The 18,745-nt window shown below is 42.4% G+C and overlaps 1 protein-coding gene across 4 annotated transcripts in view; it reads right to left on the bottom strand.

Moving 5' to 3' along the window:
- LOC309616979 (uncharacterized protein) overlaps positions 1 to 18,745 on the bottom strand; it is a 53,979-nt gene that overhangs the window by 941 nt on the left and 34,293 nt on the right. Inside the window, exons 3-7 of one of the 4 annotated variants that reach the window (XM_082368373.1) lie at positions 16,919 to 16,966; positions 15,426 to 15,552; positions 14,380 to 14,502; positions 5,393 to 10,710; positions 190 to 280 (exon numbers count right to left, since the gene is read on the bottom strand). In XM_082368373.1, the coding sequence (XP_082224499.1) occupies positions 8,648 to 10,710; positions 14,380 to 14,502; positions 15,426 to 15,552; positions 16,919 to 16,933 (2,328 nt within the window). In that variant the 5' untranslated portion in view covers positions 16,934 to 16,966 and the 3' untranslated portion in view covers positions 190 to 280; positions 5,393 to 8,647. Of the gene's footprint in view, positions 1 to 189; positions 281 to 5,392; positions 10,711 to 14,379; positions 14,503 to 15,425; positions 15,553 to 16,918; positions 16,981 to 18,745 lie in introns of all 4 variants that reach the window. The other 3 variants (XM_082368369.1, XM_082368366.1, XM_082368367.1) reach the window with 3 other exon arrangements.

Here is an 18,745-nt window from a genome sequence, read left to right as displayed (position 1 = left end):
GATATGTGAATTACATCTCAAGTTAAAAAATAGGGGGAAGAAAAGGCCTTGGCTCAGTGCCTGGCACATAATACAAGCTCTCAGTAAGTGATGGTATGATGATTATTGCTCCCATTTAATGGATGAGGAAGCTGAGGATTCATGAGATTAAGTTACTGATAATCACAGAGCTGGTGAGACCTGACTAACCTGAAATCCAACTCTGACTCCAGAGATCGTGCTCTTAATCCAGTCACTGTGTCTCTAATCACAAACACACAGAAGAGATGGGAGGGGTGTCCTTGGGGAGGAGAGAAAGGGGAGTTGGAAGGTACACACTCTGCTGAAAGTGACCTGCTGAGCACTCTTCTGACAGCTCTTTGCGTCTATTTCCACATCTATACAACGGGGATAAGGAGAATATCGAGCTCATAGGGGTGACAAGAGGTTTCAGTGAACACATGCAAATAAGCGTTAAATGCATGATAGCGCCTCATGTTCGTGGGTCCTGCTGCTTTAGGCAGAAGCACTCCCGTAGGGATGAGAGCAATGTATCCCCAAAGCTTGGAAGACAGATCATTCATAACCCCCAACTCCCTTGCGCTGGCCCTATACTTGCTGCACTCTCCTGCTCTACTCTGCTCAGCAACACGGTTTTGCAAGCAGACCTGACATTTTGCCGTATTTAGGAGGAGAAAGCAAGTGGGGTCTGGGGTGCCTGGCTCAGCTCTGCTCGCCTCTCACCCTTCAAATCCCAGTCCCCAGAAGTCTTCTATCGCCTGGGGGAGGTTCAGAGGATGGTGAGCGGTGAAGCATCTGTTTTGCTTCTGAGATGATTAACACACTTTTTTAATCCCAGCGCCTAGAATATAATGAGTGCTCAAAACACATGGAATCAAAGGATGACCGAAGACACACTTTGTCGGGCAAGGATCAGACTGGTCCATCTCAGAGGTTCCTCTGAGCTGTAAAATTCTGCGGCTGTTCCTGATTGGGAGGAGGAGAGGATGAATTGTATCTTCCAATGTTTTCCTCTGGGTTTCTTTTTTTTTTTTTTGGCCATGCCGCACGCCTTGCGGGATCTTAGTTCCCCACCAGGGATTGAACCCGTGCCCCATGCAAGTGGAAGCGCGGAGTCCTAATCACTGGTTTTGCTCAAGCAACACTAAGGTCATCCTTAAAAGTAAAATACTCACGGACTTCCCTGGTGGTCCAGGGGTTAAGACTCTGTGCTCCCAATGCAGGGGGCCCAGGTTCGACCCCTGGTCAGGGAACTAGATCCCATGTGCCGCAACTAAGACCCGGCGCAGCCAAATAAATAAATAAAAAGTAAAGTATTGATAAAAGGAATAATTATGGGCTCTGGATAAGGTAACCCCTATTTATTTATTTATTTATTTAAAAACATTCATTCACTCAACATGATCAGGTATTTACTCAAATGTCATTGTCCTCAGAGCTCTTCCATAGACATGCTTTATATACTTTAAATCCCCTGCTCCACCGCTTCCCTTCTTCTCCAGTTCACTGCCCTTTTATATTTACGGTCATCCCTCTCTATCTTATTAATGTACATCTTATTTTTTTGGGTTTTTTTGGTCCATGCCTTGCAGCATGTGGGATCTTAGTTCCCTGACCAGGGATCGAACCTGGGCTCCCTGCAGCAGAAGCACAGAGTCTTAACCACTGGACCGACAGGAAAGTCCCTAATGTACATTTTAGTTATTCATCTTGCTTATATCAATCCACGCTTTTGCAGTGTAGGCCGCATTGTTTTAGTCTCTTTCTCCAGTGCCTAGAACAGTTCATGGCATGAAGCAGGCACTCAACACAGATTTGTTTAAAAAAAAAAAAAAAGGTGAATGACTGAGGAGACTTCCCTGGTGGTCCAGGGGTTAGGACTCCGTACTTCCATTGCAGGAGGCGCGAGTTCGATCCCTGGTCAGGGAAGTAAGGTTCTGTCTGCCACGAGGGGCGGCCAAAAAAAAAGGTGAATGACTGAATGAGTAGTTGATAAAGATACATCCTGTATTATATTAGCTGAGCGCTTCATTACTATTCACCAGGATCTTTCACTCATTCATTCATTCAACAAATACTTACTGATTATCTAGCATATACCAGGCACAATTCTATATATTAAAGATACAGCAGTGGATTAAATTCCTGCTGTCATGAAGCTGATATTATAGTAGAGGAGATAGGTAATAAGCCAACCAACAGATAAGTATATAATGTGCTAGCCAGTGGTAGACACTGCTAAGAAAAATATGGCAGGGAAAACAGGGATGGAGAGAGATGGGGAGGTGACCATCAAGACCGACTGGAAACCATGAGCAAATTAAATTCCAAATGAGAAACAAAATCCATAACCTTCTTTAACTGCAACTCTTTCAGGGGGCCCCCTAGCTTTCTCACTAGCCACCATTCTCCTAGTTACTATGTGAAAACTTTGCAACTGTTAATGTCCTCTCTCTCTCGACCTCTATATATTTATGATAATCTAGTATAAATCGTCTTCACTCAAGGTCTGGATTTTGTATTAAAATACTCAAGCAAAAAAAAAAGGAGGGTGGATTATGTAAGATTGACAAACGGTATACAACAGTTGAAGGTTGACAAGGGTTGATGGCTATGTGAGAATTCATTATATTATTTCCTGTATGTTTGTGCTAGAAAATGTTCATAATTACAAGTTACCAAATATAAAAGTACTACAAGTATAATAAAATTTTTGAGAAGCATAGAAAAAAATATATACAAAGAAATAACTAAAGAGAAATACATTAACATGTTATAGTTATCTCTACATTCTGGTTAATTATGGATAATTATTGGCTTTCTTCATCTATTTTTTGTATTTTCTATGAAGAGCACAAATCACTTCTATAATCAGAATATGAATGTGACATCATATAAAATTACAAGAAATTAATTAGGACTTCCCTGGTGGCGCAGTGGTTGAGAGTCTGCCTGCCAATGCAGGGGATACGGGTTCGGGCCCTGGTCCGGGAAGATCCCACATGCCGCGGAGCAAATGGGCCCGTGAGCCACAATTACTGAGCCTGTGCGTCTGGAGCCTGTGCTCTGCAACAGGAGAGGCCGCGATGGTGAGAGGCCCGTGCACCGCGATGAAGAGTGGCCCCCGCTTGCCGCAACTGGAGAAAGCCCTTGCACAGAAACTAAGACCCAACACAGCCATAAATAAATAAATAAATAAATTTAAAAAAAAAAAAAAAAAGAATCTGCCTGCCAATGCAGGAGACACAGGTTCGAGCCCTGGTCCGGGAAGATCCCACATGCCACGGAGCAACTAGGCCCATGAGCCACAACTACTGAGCCTGCGCTCTAGAGCCCGCGAGCCACAACTACTGAGCCCACATGCCACAACTACTGAAGCCCGTGCACCTAGAGCCTGTGCTCCTCAACAAGAGAAGCCACCGCAGTGAGAAGCCTGCGCACCGCAACAAAGAGTAGCCCCTGCTCACTGCAACTAGGAAAAGTCTGCGCACAGCAACAAAGACCCAACACAGCCATAAATAAATAAAATAAATTTTTAAAAAAGAAATTAATTAAATGAGCACAGCCTTCAGGTCCTCTAAGGTCCTAAATTATTACCAAACGACCCTCCCTCCTTCATTCACAGGGGTTATTTACCACGTTAGGGCTGAAGGAGAGTGTTACCCAACTGACACGCAGCAAAGCCAGTCTACTGACACCAGGTGGTGGTGAAGGAAAGTACAGCATTTACTGCAGGATGCCAAGCAAGGAGAACAGGCAGCTCATGTTCAAAAGACCCAAACTCTCTGACAGATTTCAGTGAAGGGTTTTTAAAGACAGTGTGAGGCAGGGGGTCACAGGTGTGTGATCAGCTCATGCACAATTCTCTGACTGGCTGATGGTGAGGTAACAGGGTGCTGTTTCGGGAATCTCAATCATCAACCTGGTTCCAACACATCTGGGATCTACCTGCTGGTGGTCAGCATGCAGTTAACTTCCTCCACCTGGTGGGGGGTTTAGTATCCGCAAAACAACTCAAGGATGTGGCTCAGGATATTATCTCTAGCTCTTGAGGAGGAACTAAAGGTCCTCCCTGACTTTGTTTTACGGCTAAACTATTATTTTTGTCTTGCTTGACTGTTTTCCTTTGTTTCTGCGTTTTCTCGCTTATCTGACTAAATTTGCTCTTTAGAACTCAGGGAAGGCCTAGGAGACTAAAGCTTTTTTATAAACAAGAGGTGAGGGACAAACGGTGGGTAGGGGAGGTCTGTCCCCAGGAAGGCCCCAGAGTGTCCCGCTCAGTTTCAAGAGTATGGCTTAAAGGTCAAGAACACAGGCTGCCTGGGTTCAAATTCCCAGTTCTGTCTCTTCTCTGTTGTTTGACTTTGAGAAAATTACTTAAATTCTTCACCTATCAATGTTCTCATCTGTAAAATACAGATAATAACCACATCTTTGTTATGAAGATTAAGCTAATTAATGCATATAAAGGCTGTAGAAGAGTACCTGGCATTCACTGTGTTAACAAATTATTATTACTCATTCATCAACACGTCTCATCCAACCTCCCATTTATTCTATAAACATTCGACATTTGCCCAGGAGTAAAAATCTGCTAATGAATGAAGGAAATCTGTTGCCCAACTGAGAGTAGAAATGACACAGCACGATAAATTCTCTCACTTTGGGACAATGTTGCCAGGAGTCATGGGTCATTCCCTCCTCTCTGCAACCTCTTTGAGAAATCAGGGCCGGGAAAGGAAAGATATCATAATCGTGTCTCAGGTCCAGGATAAATCACAGCGGACATCCCCAGGCACCAGCTGGGGGTGAGACCCATTCCTTCCTTTAAAAAAGGTCGTGGGGTCATTAGGAATCCACGAAAAACCCCTCTTCCCGCAGGGGTCAGAGAAGAGCCAGTGGCTCTGCAGTTGGAGCTCAGCACCCACCGCGGGCTCACAGAAGCTTTCAAGGACTGAGCGCTTCTCGAAAGAAATAAGACTGAGAACGACCGACCGCCTTTTCGCAGGTGCCAGCGACCGGTTCTAAGCATTTTCACATCACGTAAACCTCACCACATGCTTACTAGGGAGGCACTACTATTAACTCCACTTTGCAGACGAGAAATGGAAAAGTGAAACAACTCTACGAAGAGTACATCCCGAAGAGACCGCAGAGCGTGCAGAAAGTAGGGGAGGCGAGGGAAACCGAGCGCCCGGAGACTCTCAAACCCGGAGATCGCGACCCCTGCCCGCCTACAACTCGGGTACGCGCGAACCGCCCCAAACACCGAGGTGACGAAAACCGTCGCCCCTGCCCTCCACGGCTTCCATTCCCCAGGGCGAGGGTGGCACCTGCGGATTCCACGCCCAGGCAGGCTCGGAAGAGACTCGGGTTCTAGGCACTGACTCACCTCCCAGCAGGTACTGATGACCGCGGCCTCTCACTCCTGTAGCGGAAGGGCCCGGACTACACGCCGCTCCTGGACCACACTTCCCAGAATCCCTCAGCGGAACAAGGGCTACACCTCCTCCCTTCGAGAGCGGAAGTGGCTCTGACTACCCGGCGCTGCGGGACTACACTCCCCAGAATCCTCGGCAAAGTAATGCCACGTTTTTTTTTGTCTGCTTTGTTTTGTTTTTAAATATAAGCCGGTTCAGTTCGGTCAGTTTGGAGGCGCTATTAGCGCTTGATCTTTTTCTTTTCCTTCCTTCCTTTCTTCTATTCTGGAGGGTTTTTTGTTGTTGTTGTTGTTTTAATTACATTACTAATAAGTGCGACTGAAAAGTAAATGTGGCTGTATAGCAAAGAAAGGCGAAGAGAGGATCTCAAACTCGGTTTATTGCCTTCTTTACTCTCCTTGTGCCTGGATGCATGTAGACCCCTGACAATGTTTACCTGGCATGAGCTATTCATTCCAAGATGCTAAAGACTCACGAGAAGGAAAAGTAACCTTTGATCAAGCCACAAAATAAATAACGACTTTCCCACTTTCGTTGGTTTTAATTGCTCATTTTGAAATCTCGAGTTTTCCGGCAAACGAAAGAAGATGCATTAGCAAGAAGTGAAGGAAATACTGTACTTTGAAAAAGAAAAGTCTAGAATACAGGCATACCTCGGAGATATTTGGTGTTAGGTTCCAGACCATTGCAATAAAGCAAATATCGAAATAAACTGAGTTGTATGCATTTTTCAGTTTCCCACTGCATATAAGTTATGTTTACACTATAATCTAAGTGTGCAATTACATTATGTTAAACAATAATGTACACAACTTAATATTAAAATAATGCTGTTGGAAAAATGGCACCAGTCGACTTGCTTGACACAGGTTTGCCACAAACCTTCAATTTGTAAAATTACCATAATAAATAAAATCACCATAAATACAATAGGAAAATAAGTAAATACACTAGAATGTTTTATTTTTCTTCAGGATGTTCTAAATCAATGAGCCACGATTATTCAAAAAGTAGGTGCGGAAGTGGGGTATCCTGCTCAGATAACGGTAACAAATTCAACTTTTTTCAGCTTTATGAGGTATAATTGACAAAATTGTAATATATTTAAAGTATATGTGATGAATTGATATACATATACATTGTGAAAGGACTCCCACAAGTGAATTAATTAACACATTCATCACTTCACATAGCTAACTCTTTTGGGGGGAGAGGAGTGAGAACCTTTAATATCTACTCTCTTAGCAAGTTTAAACTATACAACACTGCATCATCAACTGTAGTCACCATAGATTAGATCCTCAGACCTTATTCATCTTAAAGCTGAAAGTTTGTACCCTTTTTATAACCAACCTCTCCCCATTCCCCAGGCAACCACCACCATCACACTAAATGTTTCTAAGTTTGACCTTTTTTTCCCCTTAGATTCCACATGTAACTGATACCATGCATTATTTTTCTATTTCATTTGGCATATGCCCTACAGTTTTATTCATGTTGTCACAAATATTACTCCATATGTATTTCCTGTGTACCAGTGGTTAGAATTAGAGGTTCAATTTGATTCAGGTTTATTTTTTTTTGGAAAGCATACCTCATGGGTGGTTCTGTTTGTATCTCCTATTACCCTAACTGGAAGCTGCCAAGACACCTAAAAAGAGAGCAAGATGAGAAAATGTTTTCTATCAAATATCAAGACTCGTTGCAAAGCTATGGTAACTGAAGCAGTGTGGTATTGGTAAAATTATTGAAAAGTAGACCAATCAAAGGGAATTGAGAGTCAAGACATCCATCTAATCATATATAGATTACTGATTTTCTTCAAAAGTGGCACTGCAAAGCAGTGGGGAATAAGGGAAATGTTCAGTAACTGGTATAGGAACAACTGGATATTCATATGGTGAATAATCAAATTATGTGGAAGGCAAATATAGACCTTTCTTTGAAGATTTGTTGATAAGTTGATTTTAATTCTGTCACCTACCAAAAAAATAAAGAAATAAGAAAGAGGGAGGGAGGAGGGGGAGAGGGAGAGAAAGAGAGAGAGACAACTGCTAAAATTTGAATAAGGTCTGGAGGTTAGACGTTATGTATCAATATTCAATTTTCCTGAATGCTATACTTGTGCTGTAGATATGTAAGTAAATACCCTTGTTTTTACAGTATTACTTAAGTATTCAGATGCAAAGGCTAAGAGGTCTGGAACATACTCATGGTTAAAAAAAAGCATATGTCAATATGTGTGTGCATATATACGCGTTCACATACATTAAGAGAATAATGACTCAAACATGTTAACTGGTGAATCTGAGTACAGGGTACATGAGAGATTTTATATTATTTTTACAATATTTGGAAAGTTTTAAATTATTTCAAAACAAGAAGTTTAAAGAAATGTAAAAACTTATGTCAAGCAAAATCCCATCATTTAGAGATAAGTAAAAATAAATACTTTTTTTTTTCCTTTTTTAATGAGATCACACAAAAATCCCATGCTTTGTGTTTTTCCAGGTTAATGTATTCTGGACATCTTCCAACATCCATAGCAACAATTTGCACTGGATAAGTAAATCATAAAATACTTTGGCAACCCAACTGATTATTTCTCTGTTTGCTATTATAAACAATAATGCAATGAACATTCCTTTATATACATCTGCGGCAGATACGTATTTACTTCTGAAGATCAAAGGTTCATCTCTGGGGATCTATTCCTTAATTTTAATCCAATATATCATATGAAATAAAGCAATCATATTACAAATTCTTGGCTACAGGAAATTTTTAGTAATTTTATTTATTTCATTTTTCATAGTTTTACAGCTTTAGTAAAAATAACGGTCACTGTAAACAAGTATAAAATGGAAGTTGATGGAAAAATAACCCCAAAGCCCTCCTTGACATCCCCCCTCAAAAAAAACTAGTTAGTATATGGCAAATATCTTTTTCACACACTGTCTTTAGGCCTATATTCACTTTGAGAGATCATTTATATCAAGTGGATCTTACCAAGAGGGTTACAACCTATTTCTCCCCTGTTACTATGTATGGTTCTATGTCACCATTTTAATGGATTTGCTGGGAAGATTCAATCTGAAGGAATCCCTTTCCACTCTCAATACTTCATAGAGTTTATCAGCAGCATTGACTCTCCAAAACCTTGAAGATGTGCATCCTGACTGAAGTCATTAACAGACTTCTCACTTTTAAAAACTCTTGCCAGTGTGGACTTTCTGATGGTATGTAAGCCGTGAACGGTGACTGAAGTCCTTACCACATATGTCACACTTGTATGGTTTTTCTCCTGTGTGGACCCTCTGGTGGGCTTGAAGCCGAGAACTCTGACTGAAGCCCTTCCCACACTCCTCACATTTAAACAGTTTCTCCCGAGTGTGAACACTCAGATGGACTCTAAGATTGGAGGGGAGACTGAAGGCCTTCCCACACTCCTCACACTTGTGGGGTTTCTCTCCTGTGTGGACCCTCTGGTGATGGCGAAGATTCAGGCTCCGCCCGAAGGCTTTCCCACACTCCTCACATTTGTAAGGCTTTTCACCAGTGTGGCCCCTCTGGTGGTATATAAACTGTGAACTGTAACGAAAGCCCTTTCCACACACATCGCATCTGTAGGGCTTCTCCCCAGTGTGGACCCTCTGATGGGACTGAAGACCAGAGGACTGGCTGAAGCCCTTCCCACAGACACCACACTTGTAGGGTTTCTCGCCCGTGTGGACTCTCTGATGGACCCGGAAATCTATGGCCTGACTGAAGCTCTTATCACACGCCTCACATTTGTAGGGTTTCTCTCCTGAGTGGACTCTCTGATGAGCGTGAAGGTTTGATCTCCAACTGAAGCCCTTCCCGCACTCCTCACATTTATACGGTTTTTCTCCAGTGTGAATGACTTGGTGCAGTTTAAGATTTGACCTGTAACTGAAGTCCTTACCGCACATGTCACATCTGTAGGGCTTTTCCCCTGTGTGGACTCTCTGGTGGGTCTGCAGCTTTGATGACTGACTGAAGCCCTTCCCACACGTCTCACATTTGAATCGTTTCTCCCCGGTGTGGACGTTCTGGTGGACTTGCAGATTGGAAGCCTGACTGAAGCCCTTCCCGCACTCCTTGCATTTGTAGGGTTTCTCTCCCGTGTGGACACGGAAGTGGATGTGAAGATCTGTGTTACGGGTGAAGCCCTTCCCGCACGCCTCACATCTGTACGGTTTCTCTCCAGTGTGGACCCTCCGGTGGCATATCAAAGGAGAATTGTGACTGAACCCCTTGCCGCAGACATCGCATTTGTAGGGTTTCTCCCCGGTGTGGACCCTCTGATGTATGTGATAATGCGCGGCCTGCGTGAAGCCCTTCCCACACTCCTCACACTTATAGGGTTTCTCACCCCTGTGGACCCTCTGGTGAACACGAAGGTTAACGCTCCAGCCGAAGCCCTTCCCGCACTCGTTGCACTTGTACGGTTTCTCTTCGGTGTGGACTCTCTGATGGCACTGAAAATTTGAACTTTGGCTAAAGCATTTACCGCACTCCTCGCATTTGTAAGGCTTCTCCCCCGTGTGTATCCTGTAGTGGATGATAAGGCCTGTGCTGCTACTGAATCCCTTGCCACAACTGTCGCACCTGTAGGACTTCTCTCCCGTGTGATTAGATTGACGGGGATGAAAGGAGTTCCTGTTGAAACCATCGCCGGATTCACGACATTTATCGACTTTCCCTCGCGGGTGAATTTTTTGATGACTTTGCAGATGGGAGCATTTCTCTCCCAGGAGAACCCTCGGATGAATTGGGAGCACTTCGCTATCACTGAAGCTTTTCCCACACTCTCTACAGGGATACGGTCTCTCTCCTTTGCAGGGTTTCTGTTCTGTGTCAGTTTTAACAGGATCACTCAGGGGTGATTTCTTCATGAAGGCTTCACATATACGTGGGTTGTTTTTCCCATTCGTTTGCTTACCTCTACTCTGATTCCCTGACTCACTCACATACGTATTCCCACAGGAATCCTGGGTTCTCAAAATCAAAAACTCTTGATTTTCAAGGTAACTGGAACTATCGTCTTTGTGGTTCATCATATGGTTCTCATTTTCAGAAACCTGAAGAGAATCACCTTGTAGGAAATGGGAAGTCCTCCTCTGAAGACAGCACGTTGAATCACTTGCAACCTGTTTCCAGATTTGCCAGCAAGACGGCTCTTCACATGAAAGGTATTTTAATGCGACTTTTCCAAGAGTCTCCACCTCATCGGGATTCTTGCTGCCTAAAAGAAAAAGCGATATTCAGAGGTGAGGACAAGTAAATGCTTTGTTCAGAAACATCGGGATTTCACACTCAGGGATAAGGCCTTAAAAAACCAGGGAAACGGTCATGTCTGTACCACACCACTTATCCTTTTGTTATGCTTTTCCGTGTAAGTGGAAGCGAAGAACAGCGTCAAGAGACTCTTCTGTAAATGTGACCCATTTAGAACCACAGGTCTAACAGTTTAATAGAAGAGCTGTAGGTTTGGAATCGGATGGCTGCAAGGCAACAAAGACAACCCACCTTCCAACCTACAGCAACGTCAATTAAAAGCCTAATCACCTGTTCCTTAGCAGGCTTATGACAAGTGGGCTTCTACTGAATTAGGTTAGGAAAGCACAGACTGTAGGCATTAAACAGTATTTTAGGCCCTGGTAGAAATGATCTTCTAAGAGTAAATTTGGGAAGCGGTTGGGATAATAACATTCATTGTTCTAAGCCTGGGAGTGATTCTGGTCTCTGTAAAAAGAAGGGGGAAAGGGAAAACTAACCTTGGACAGCTGAGAAAGAACTTGAGAGGAGAAGAAAGAGAGCAGATTCTCAAAGGCAACCCTGAACGGAGGAGAGGGAGAGTTATGTTCAGCTTGGAAAGCTTTTGCCCAGGAAGCTGCGAACCTTGCTTTTTCTCTCATTCCCTTCGGGTCTCTCTGCTCAAATGTCACTCAACTGGGTGAGGCCTTCCTATCACCCAGTATAAAATAATTCCTCCCACCCCAACACACCTTCCACTCTTCCCATCTGCCTTACTCTGCTTTCTTTTCCCCCATGGCGCTTATTATTTGATTTACTACATATTTCCTAATTTTTTCCTGCCCATTTAGACGAACTAGGATGTAACAATCATGAGGAAAACAAGCACTTTGATTTCTTCATTGCTTCATCCCTACTGTAACAGAATTTCTCAAATTGCTGGCATATACTCGTGAACTGTGAAATCCATTCCATACACTGTGACATTTCAAAGAAAAAGAAGTGGGAATTCCCTGGCACTCCAGTGATAAGGACTCAGCACTTTCACTGCCAGGGCCGGGTTCGATCCCTAGTTGGGGAACTAAGATCCCACAAGCTGCGTGGTGCGGCCAAGGGGGGGAAAAAACCCTCAGTATTCTGTAATAACCTATATGGGAAAAGAATCTGAAAAAGAATGGATATGTGTATATGTATAACTGAACCACTTTACTGTACACATGAAACTAACACAACATTGTAAATCAACTATATCCAATATAAAATAAAAATTAAATTTAAAACAATAAATAAAAATAAAAGAAGTTATGTGGAAAAAAAAATAACATGAAAAGCATATCACAAGCAGTAAGGGTACCACTATATAAAATGCTTGTTTCAGCTGTAGACATACACATAAACATGCACATATGTTACATTTATACTTGGTCGGGATGTAAAATATTTCTTATTGAGGGTCATCGTTAAAAACGTATGGAAGCCACTGGCTTAAAATGTTTAAAGTGGGTACCAAGTCCTGAATGATTAATTTGCTTAAATAGAAAGCTACATTCAAATAATATAAACTGAACAAGTCCCAACAGGTATGTGCACATTTCAGGGCATGGTAGGCTAATTGAACATCCTAAAGATGTCCATGCCCTAATCCCTGGAACCTGCAAACATGTTAATGTACACAGCAAAAGGGACTTCAGATTTGATTAAATTAAGGATCTTGAGATGAGCCCAAAGAAGTCACAAGGGTCCGTATAAAAAGGAGACGGGGGGCTTCCCTGGTGGCGCAGTGGTTAAGAATCCACCTGCCAATGCAGGGGACATGGATTCGAGCCCTGGTCTGGGAAGATACCACATGCCGTGGAGCAACTAAGCCTGTGTGCCACAACTACTGAGCCTGCGCTCTAGAGCCTGTGAGCCACAACTACTGAGCCCACGTGCCACAACTACTGAAGCCCGTGCGCCTATAGCCTGTGCTCTGCAACAGGAAAAGCTACGGCGATGAGAAGCCCGCACACTGCAACAAAGAGTAGCCCCCGCTCGCCGCAACTAGAGAAAGCCCATGCGCAGCAATGAAGACCCAATGCGGCCAAAAATAAATAAATACATTAAAAAAAAAAAAAAAAAGAACCCCTACAAAAACAAGCCCTTTATTTTGCACTCCAGTGACCTATAAAGAACATTTTAGGTAGTATTTGTACATGGAGCATGGTTCCAAAATCCTGAAACGTGTGGATGCTGAAGAGGTCAAAAAAACCTTTGAGAAAGGGTGGCAGAAAATGCTACCAGATTTGTTAAAAGAGACTTGGTCTATGACACAAAACTGAAGCGTAACAATATGTAGGATCATGATTCCTGAGGTTCAGTTTGCATATAAAAATGAACCCCAGTGAAACTAACACAACATTGTAAATCATCTACACTTCAATTTAAAAAAAGAAAAAGAAAAAGAGAATGAGACCCTTTCCAGTAATGTTCCTGAATGCATCAAACGTGAAGCAACATGTAGACATGAGAAGGGAGATGGACAAAAGCAGATGGTTATATCCATTAACCACTCTCAGAATTCAGGGCCTAATCTATCATGTTTGCAGATAAGCTTCTCTCCTTCGTTTTTCAGGCAGAGGGAGAGTATATACATTTACATTCCCTAGGAATATCTGATGTTTTTAAATGGGTAGGACTGAGGAATATGCAAATTAAAGAGAAGGGAAGGAAGGGGAGAGAAGGGAAGGAAGGGGAGAGAAAGGAAGAGGAGGTCAAAAAGTGAAGTAAACAGTGAGGATCTGAGCGAAGGCAGGAGAACAGAGGGCCTTGAAAGGCTGGGGAGAAAAGTGAAACAATGGCTGGGGATCCAGAGGATGAGGTGGTCTTCACAGATGAAGAAGGCTGGGGTCATAGGTCAGGAGGAGCTGTGAGGAGAGCTTCCTCACTTTTACTCAAAAGAATAGTAATTTTTAAAGTAATATCTTCATTCAACAATAACGTACTGAGCATCTACTATGCAGAAGGCTCATCGGAGGCTTTGGGTAGAGACGGGAAATACAATTGCCCAAATTCCTACTTTCAAGGGGAGACGGATGATGAACAAGTAAATAAAGACAAGTTACGAGGTCAGGAGGTTATCAGTGCTTGGACACAAAATAAGGCAGGGTAAGGGCACGGAGAATGGAGAGAGGATGGCACTGTAAATGGGGCAGACACACAAGGTTTGTCTGATGAGACGAAATTTGAGCAAAGACCTGAGTGAGTAAGGGAGTGGCTGGGGGCCTCTACACTGAGGCAGAGAGCTAGTCGAAGGTTGGGAAACAGAAGAGAACATTCCAAAGGGGCCAGGATGGCATGAATGATCTAAGAAAGGGTAAAAGGATGGGTGATCAAAGAGGAACTCGGTGAGGAGGCCAGATCAGGTAGGGCCCTGCAGTCCACTGCAAGGACTCAGAGTGAAAAGGGAGGCCTTGGGAGGGTTTTGGACAGAGGAATGGTATGATCTTACTTGCTTTCTAAAGAACCAGTCTGGCTTCCATGTGGAGAAAAGGTTACAGGAGTGCAAGGGCGGAAGCATGGAGACCAGTTTGGAGGAAGCTGTCACAGTCCAGGCAAGAGATGACAGCACGGGGACAAGAGCGGTCGTTACAGACGTGGAGAGAAGCAGATTAGCTGGTACCTGAAATAACAGCTTTGCGGTTCTCACTGGAATGCCCGTTTCTTTGGGTTTCTCTCTCCATCATCCAAAGCTTTTCTTCTGTCTCCAACTGGGACACCATATCTGGCTTGAAGGGAAGATGTCCTATGAAAAGGCAGATATATATATTTAAGATGAACACACAGCTAAAATAGATCTTTGTCCAAGTTCTATAACCCTCAAGTGATCACAAACTGTAATAAGAAATAAATTCAGGGAACTATACTCAATATTCTGTAACAACCTATAAGGGAAAAGAATCTGAAAAAGAATATATATATAATTGAATCATTTTGCTGTACACCTGAAACTAACACAACATTGTAAATCAACTATACTTCAATCAAAAAAAGAAAAACAAATTGAGGTCACAACCTAGTTCATGTCTATATATAGATAAAATTAGATTTAGCCAATGTCTGTTTTTATCATATTTCTTACACTCTCATACCACTTACTGCAAACGGTCACACTTTTTGCTACAGTGTGAGGGGGTCTTGATAAGGAACTCTGACAGTTTCTATTCTTATTCCATTTTATTCTATTTCACTGAAAAAAAAAAAATAATGCCAGTACAATGAACTAAGTTGACTCCATGATCCACCAAAGTATCCGAAAGACAAAGTATAGAAGCTAAGCTGCCCGTTTATAGTTCATCTAAAACGGGGTTTCTCAGCTGAGGCACTACTGATATTCTGGACTGGCTAATTCTGTGTGGTGGGGGGAGGTGGTCCTGTGCATCGTAGGACGTTTAACAGCACCGCTAGCCACTAGATGCCAGTAGCACCCCTCCCTCAGCTGTGACAATCAAAACTGTCTCCAGACATTGCCAAATGTCCCCAAGGAGGCAAAATCACCCCGGACGGAATTTTGCCTGAGCAGAGAGGGACCAGAAAAACCTATGGATTGGAAAAACTTGTGTCTTCAAGGTCAGGGAACCACTTCACAAGGTCCAAAGCTTTGAACAACTGAGGACCAGACACTCTCAAGAGAGTTGAGGTTCAGGGTCAGAGAGTGCCCGTCCTCACCCACTGAGACCAGGTTCCGGAAGTTCTCCACCATCACATCCTGGTACAGCTTCCTCTGGGCGGAGTCCAGCAGCCCCAGCTCCTCCTCGGTGAAGGTCACGGCCACGTCCTTGAAGGTCACCGCCTCCTACGACATCAAACACATGTCACCTCAATCTCACAACCTCCACTGGAAGAAGGGCAGCATCGAGAAGGATAAAGAAGATTAACCCAAAAAATGGTTACCGATTTGGAGGCACTCCAGGCAGTTTTCAGTCCCAACACTTGCCCCTCTCAGTGACAGTGATGTCACCTCCCTGCTGTCCCACTCTATCTCTGCTTTTAATATTCGCAAAGTTCACAGGTCTTGAGCAACCCTCTAGGACAGGTACACAGCTTCCCATCTGTGCTTTCGAGGCACAAGCCGTGTCGACCTGCTGCCACATGCACAGCTGGTGAAGGCACAGGGTGAGTTCAAATTTCAAGGTTTTAATGACAGGACCCTGGGCAAATTCCTTTACCTCTCACTATCTCAATTTCCTCTTCTCTATAATGGTGTCTAAATCACAAGGTGTTTGAAAGGATTAGACGAGTGAACATATGTAAAGCACTTACAATGGCGCCTGGCACATAAGAAGTGCTCAATAAATTTGAGCAAGCAGTATCATTAAAATCTCTTTCATTCCATTTTGTGACTGCATAGTATAGTATTCCTTAAAGCTGATGATGTAGCTTTAATCAATCCAAATAAAGCACAATTAGTTACAGATTTTTACTTATCATCATCTGCTGTAAAGATCCTTTCACAGAGATCTCAACCAAGAAGTAGCAACTGCACTTTAAAAATTTTGAAAGCATAATGGCAGATTTCCCTCTCAAAAGGTTTTCCCAATTCACCTTTCATATGAGGGAGTACAAATGTTCCTGAATCTCTAGACTGGCCAAATTAAGACATAATTCCTTTTTTAATAAAAAAAGAAAATCTTCCACAATCTAAGTGAAATAAATAAATAGAAAGCTTTTATTAACGTTTGTACACATTTAGTTATTAAATTATTTTCTTCATAAATTTACTTTCCATTATTGTGACGCTCCTATTCTTTCTTTTACTCATATTCCAGTTGGGTCTTACTTTATTTTACTAATTTTAATAAGAATTAGAGATATTAAACCTTTATGCAATGTTTATAAGTATATCCCATCAATTCAAATATTGCAAATATATAGCTGTGAATGCCTGAGGGAAAAGGAATATGAGAAAGCGAAAAGAGGTAGTTTGTAAACAGGGTAGTAGGGTAAATTATTTTTCTCTATTTCAAATTTCCACAATTTTTCAAAGATTGCTTTGTGAAATAATAAAGATGATAAAATAAACCAAACAAAACGCACAGTCTGGCACACAACATGCACTCAAGGTGTGTCGTGTTCATTAACCTTTCCAAGGAAGAGAAAAAAGGTGTCCAATCTTTGAGAAATAAAATCCCTTAGGAGACAGAAAGCAATGCCTTACTTACCTGAAACTCGGTCATTTTCTCCCGCTCCTTCCGGGGAAGGTCAGAGTCCTGAGAAGGCATAACTGGGGAAGGACAAAGAAGCCATGAGATGCAGGCCAGGGCTGTCAGGAGCCCATGCGGATCTTTGCAGAAATTACACATGAGCACTCATACTCCCAGGCAGAGGTGCTCACATACAGCTTGGTAAGCAGAGCTTGGAGGAGACTGCAGCTACTAGCAGGACCATCAGCCAGCGGCCACTGGACAGTCAACAACCGGCACAACCAAACACAGTCTCCCTACCATAAAGACTTCTGATCCTACCATAAACAAAATGAAAAGACAATCTATGGACTGGGAGAAAATATTTGCAAATTATGCTACTGACAAGGGATTAATTTCCAAAATATACAAACAGCTTATAAAGCTTAATATCAAAAAAGCAAACAACCCAATCAAAAACTGGGCAGAAGACCTAAATAGGCATCTCCAAAGAAGACATACAGATGGCCAAAAGGCACATGTAGAGATGCTCAACATTGCTAATTATTAGAGAAATGCAAATCAAAACTACAATGAGGTATCACCTCACATCAGTCAGAATGGCCATCATTAAAGTCTACAAATAATAAATGCTGGAGAGAGTGTAGAGAAAAGGGAACCCTCCTCCACTGTTGGTGCCAATGTAAACTGGTACAGCCACTATGGACAACAGTATGGAAGTTCCTTAAAAAACTAAAAATAGAGCTACCATAGGATCCAGCAATCTTCCTCCTGGGCATATATCCAGAGAAAACTCTAATTCAAAAAGACACACACACAATACTCATAAGTTATTTTTATAATAAGAAAAAACGGCCCAATAAAAATTACATAAAACATGGGACTTCACTGGTGGCACAGTGGATAAGACTCCATGCTCCTAATGCAGGGGGCTCAGGTTCGATCCCTGGTCAGGGAACTAGATCCCACATGCATGCTGCAACTAAGAGTTCACATGCCACACTAAGGAGCCCATGTGCTGCAACTAAGGTGCCGGCGAGCCACAACTAAGGAGCCTGTGTGCTGCAACTAAGGAGCCGGCGAGCCACAACTAAGGAGCCCGCCTGCTGCAACTAAGACCCCATGCAAGTAAATAAATAAATAAATAAATATTTTTTTAAAATGTCCATCAACATAGGAATGGATAAAGAAGATGTGGTACATGTATACAATGGAATATTACTCTGCCATAAAAAGGAATGAAATAGTGCCATTTGCAGAGATGTGGATAAATCTAGACTGTCATACAGAGTGAAGTAAGTCAGAAAGAGAAAAACAAATATTGTATAGTATCGCTTCTATGTGGAATCTAGAAAAATGGTACAGATGAACTTATTTGCAAAGCAGAAATAGAGACACATGTTGAGAACAAACTTACGGATACCAAGGGGGGAAGGGGGGGTGGGATGAATTGGGAGATTCGGATCGACACATATACACTATTATGTATAAAAGAGATAACTAATGAGAACCTACTGTACAGCACAGGAAACTCTACTCAATGACCTGTGGTGACCTAAATGGGAAGGAAATCTAAAAAAGAAGGGATATATGTATACGTATGGCTGATTCACTTTGCTGTACAACAGAAACTAACAACATTGTAAAGCAACTATACTCCAATAAAAATTTTTTAAAAAATGATACATGCACCCCAATGTTCATAGCACTATTTACAACAGCTAAGACATGGAAGCAACTTAAATGTCCATCGACAGATGAATGAATAAAGTTGTGGTATAGAATGGAATATTACTCAGCTATTAAAAAGAATGAAATAATGCCATTTTCAGCAACATGGATGGA

Source organism: Balaenoptera borealis, assembly GCF_965194805.1.
Source record: "Balaenoptera borealis genome assembly, chromosome: 19".
In the NCBI taxonomy this organism is placed as follows: Eukaryota; Metazoa; Chordata; class Mammalia; order Artiodactyla; family Balaenopteridae; genus Balaenoptera; species Balaenoptera borealis.
The sequence above is the reverse complement of the archived record's forward strand: the minus strand, read 5'-3'. Positions and strand labels throughout refer to the sequence as shown.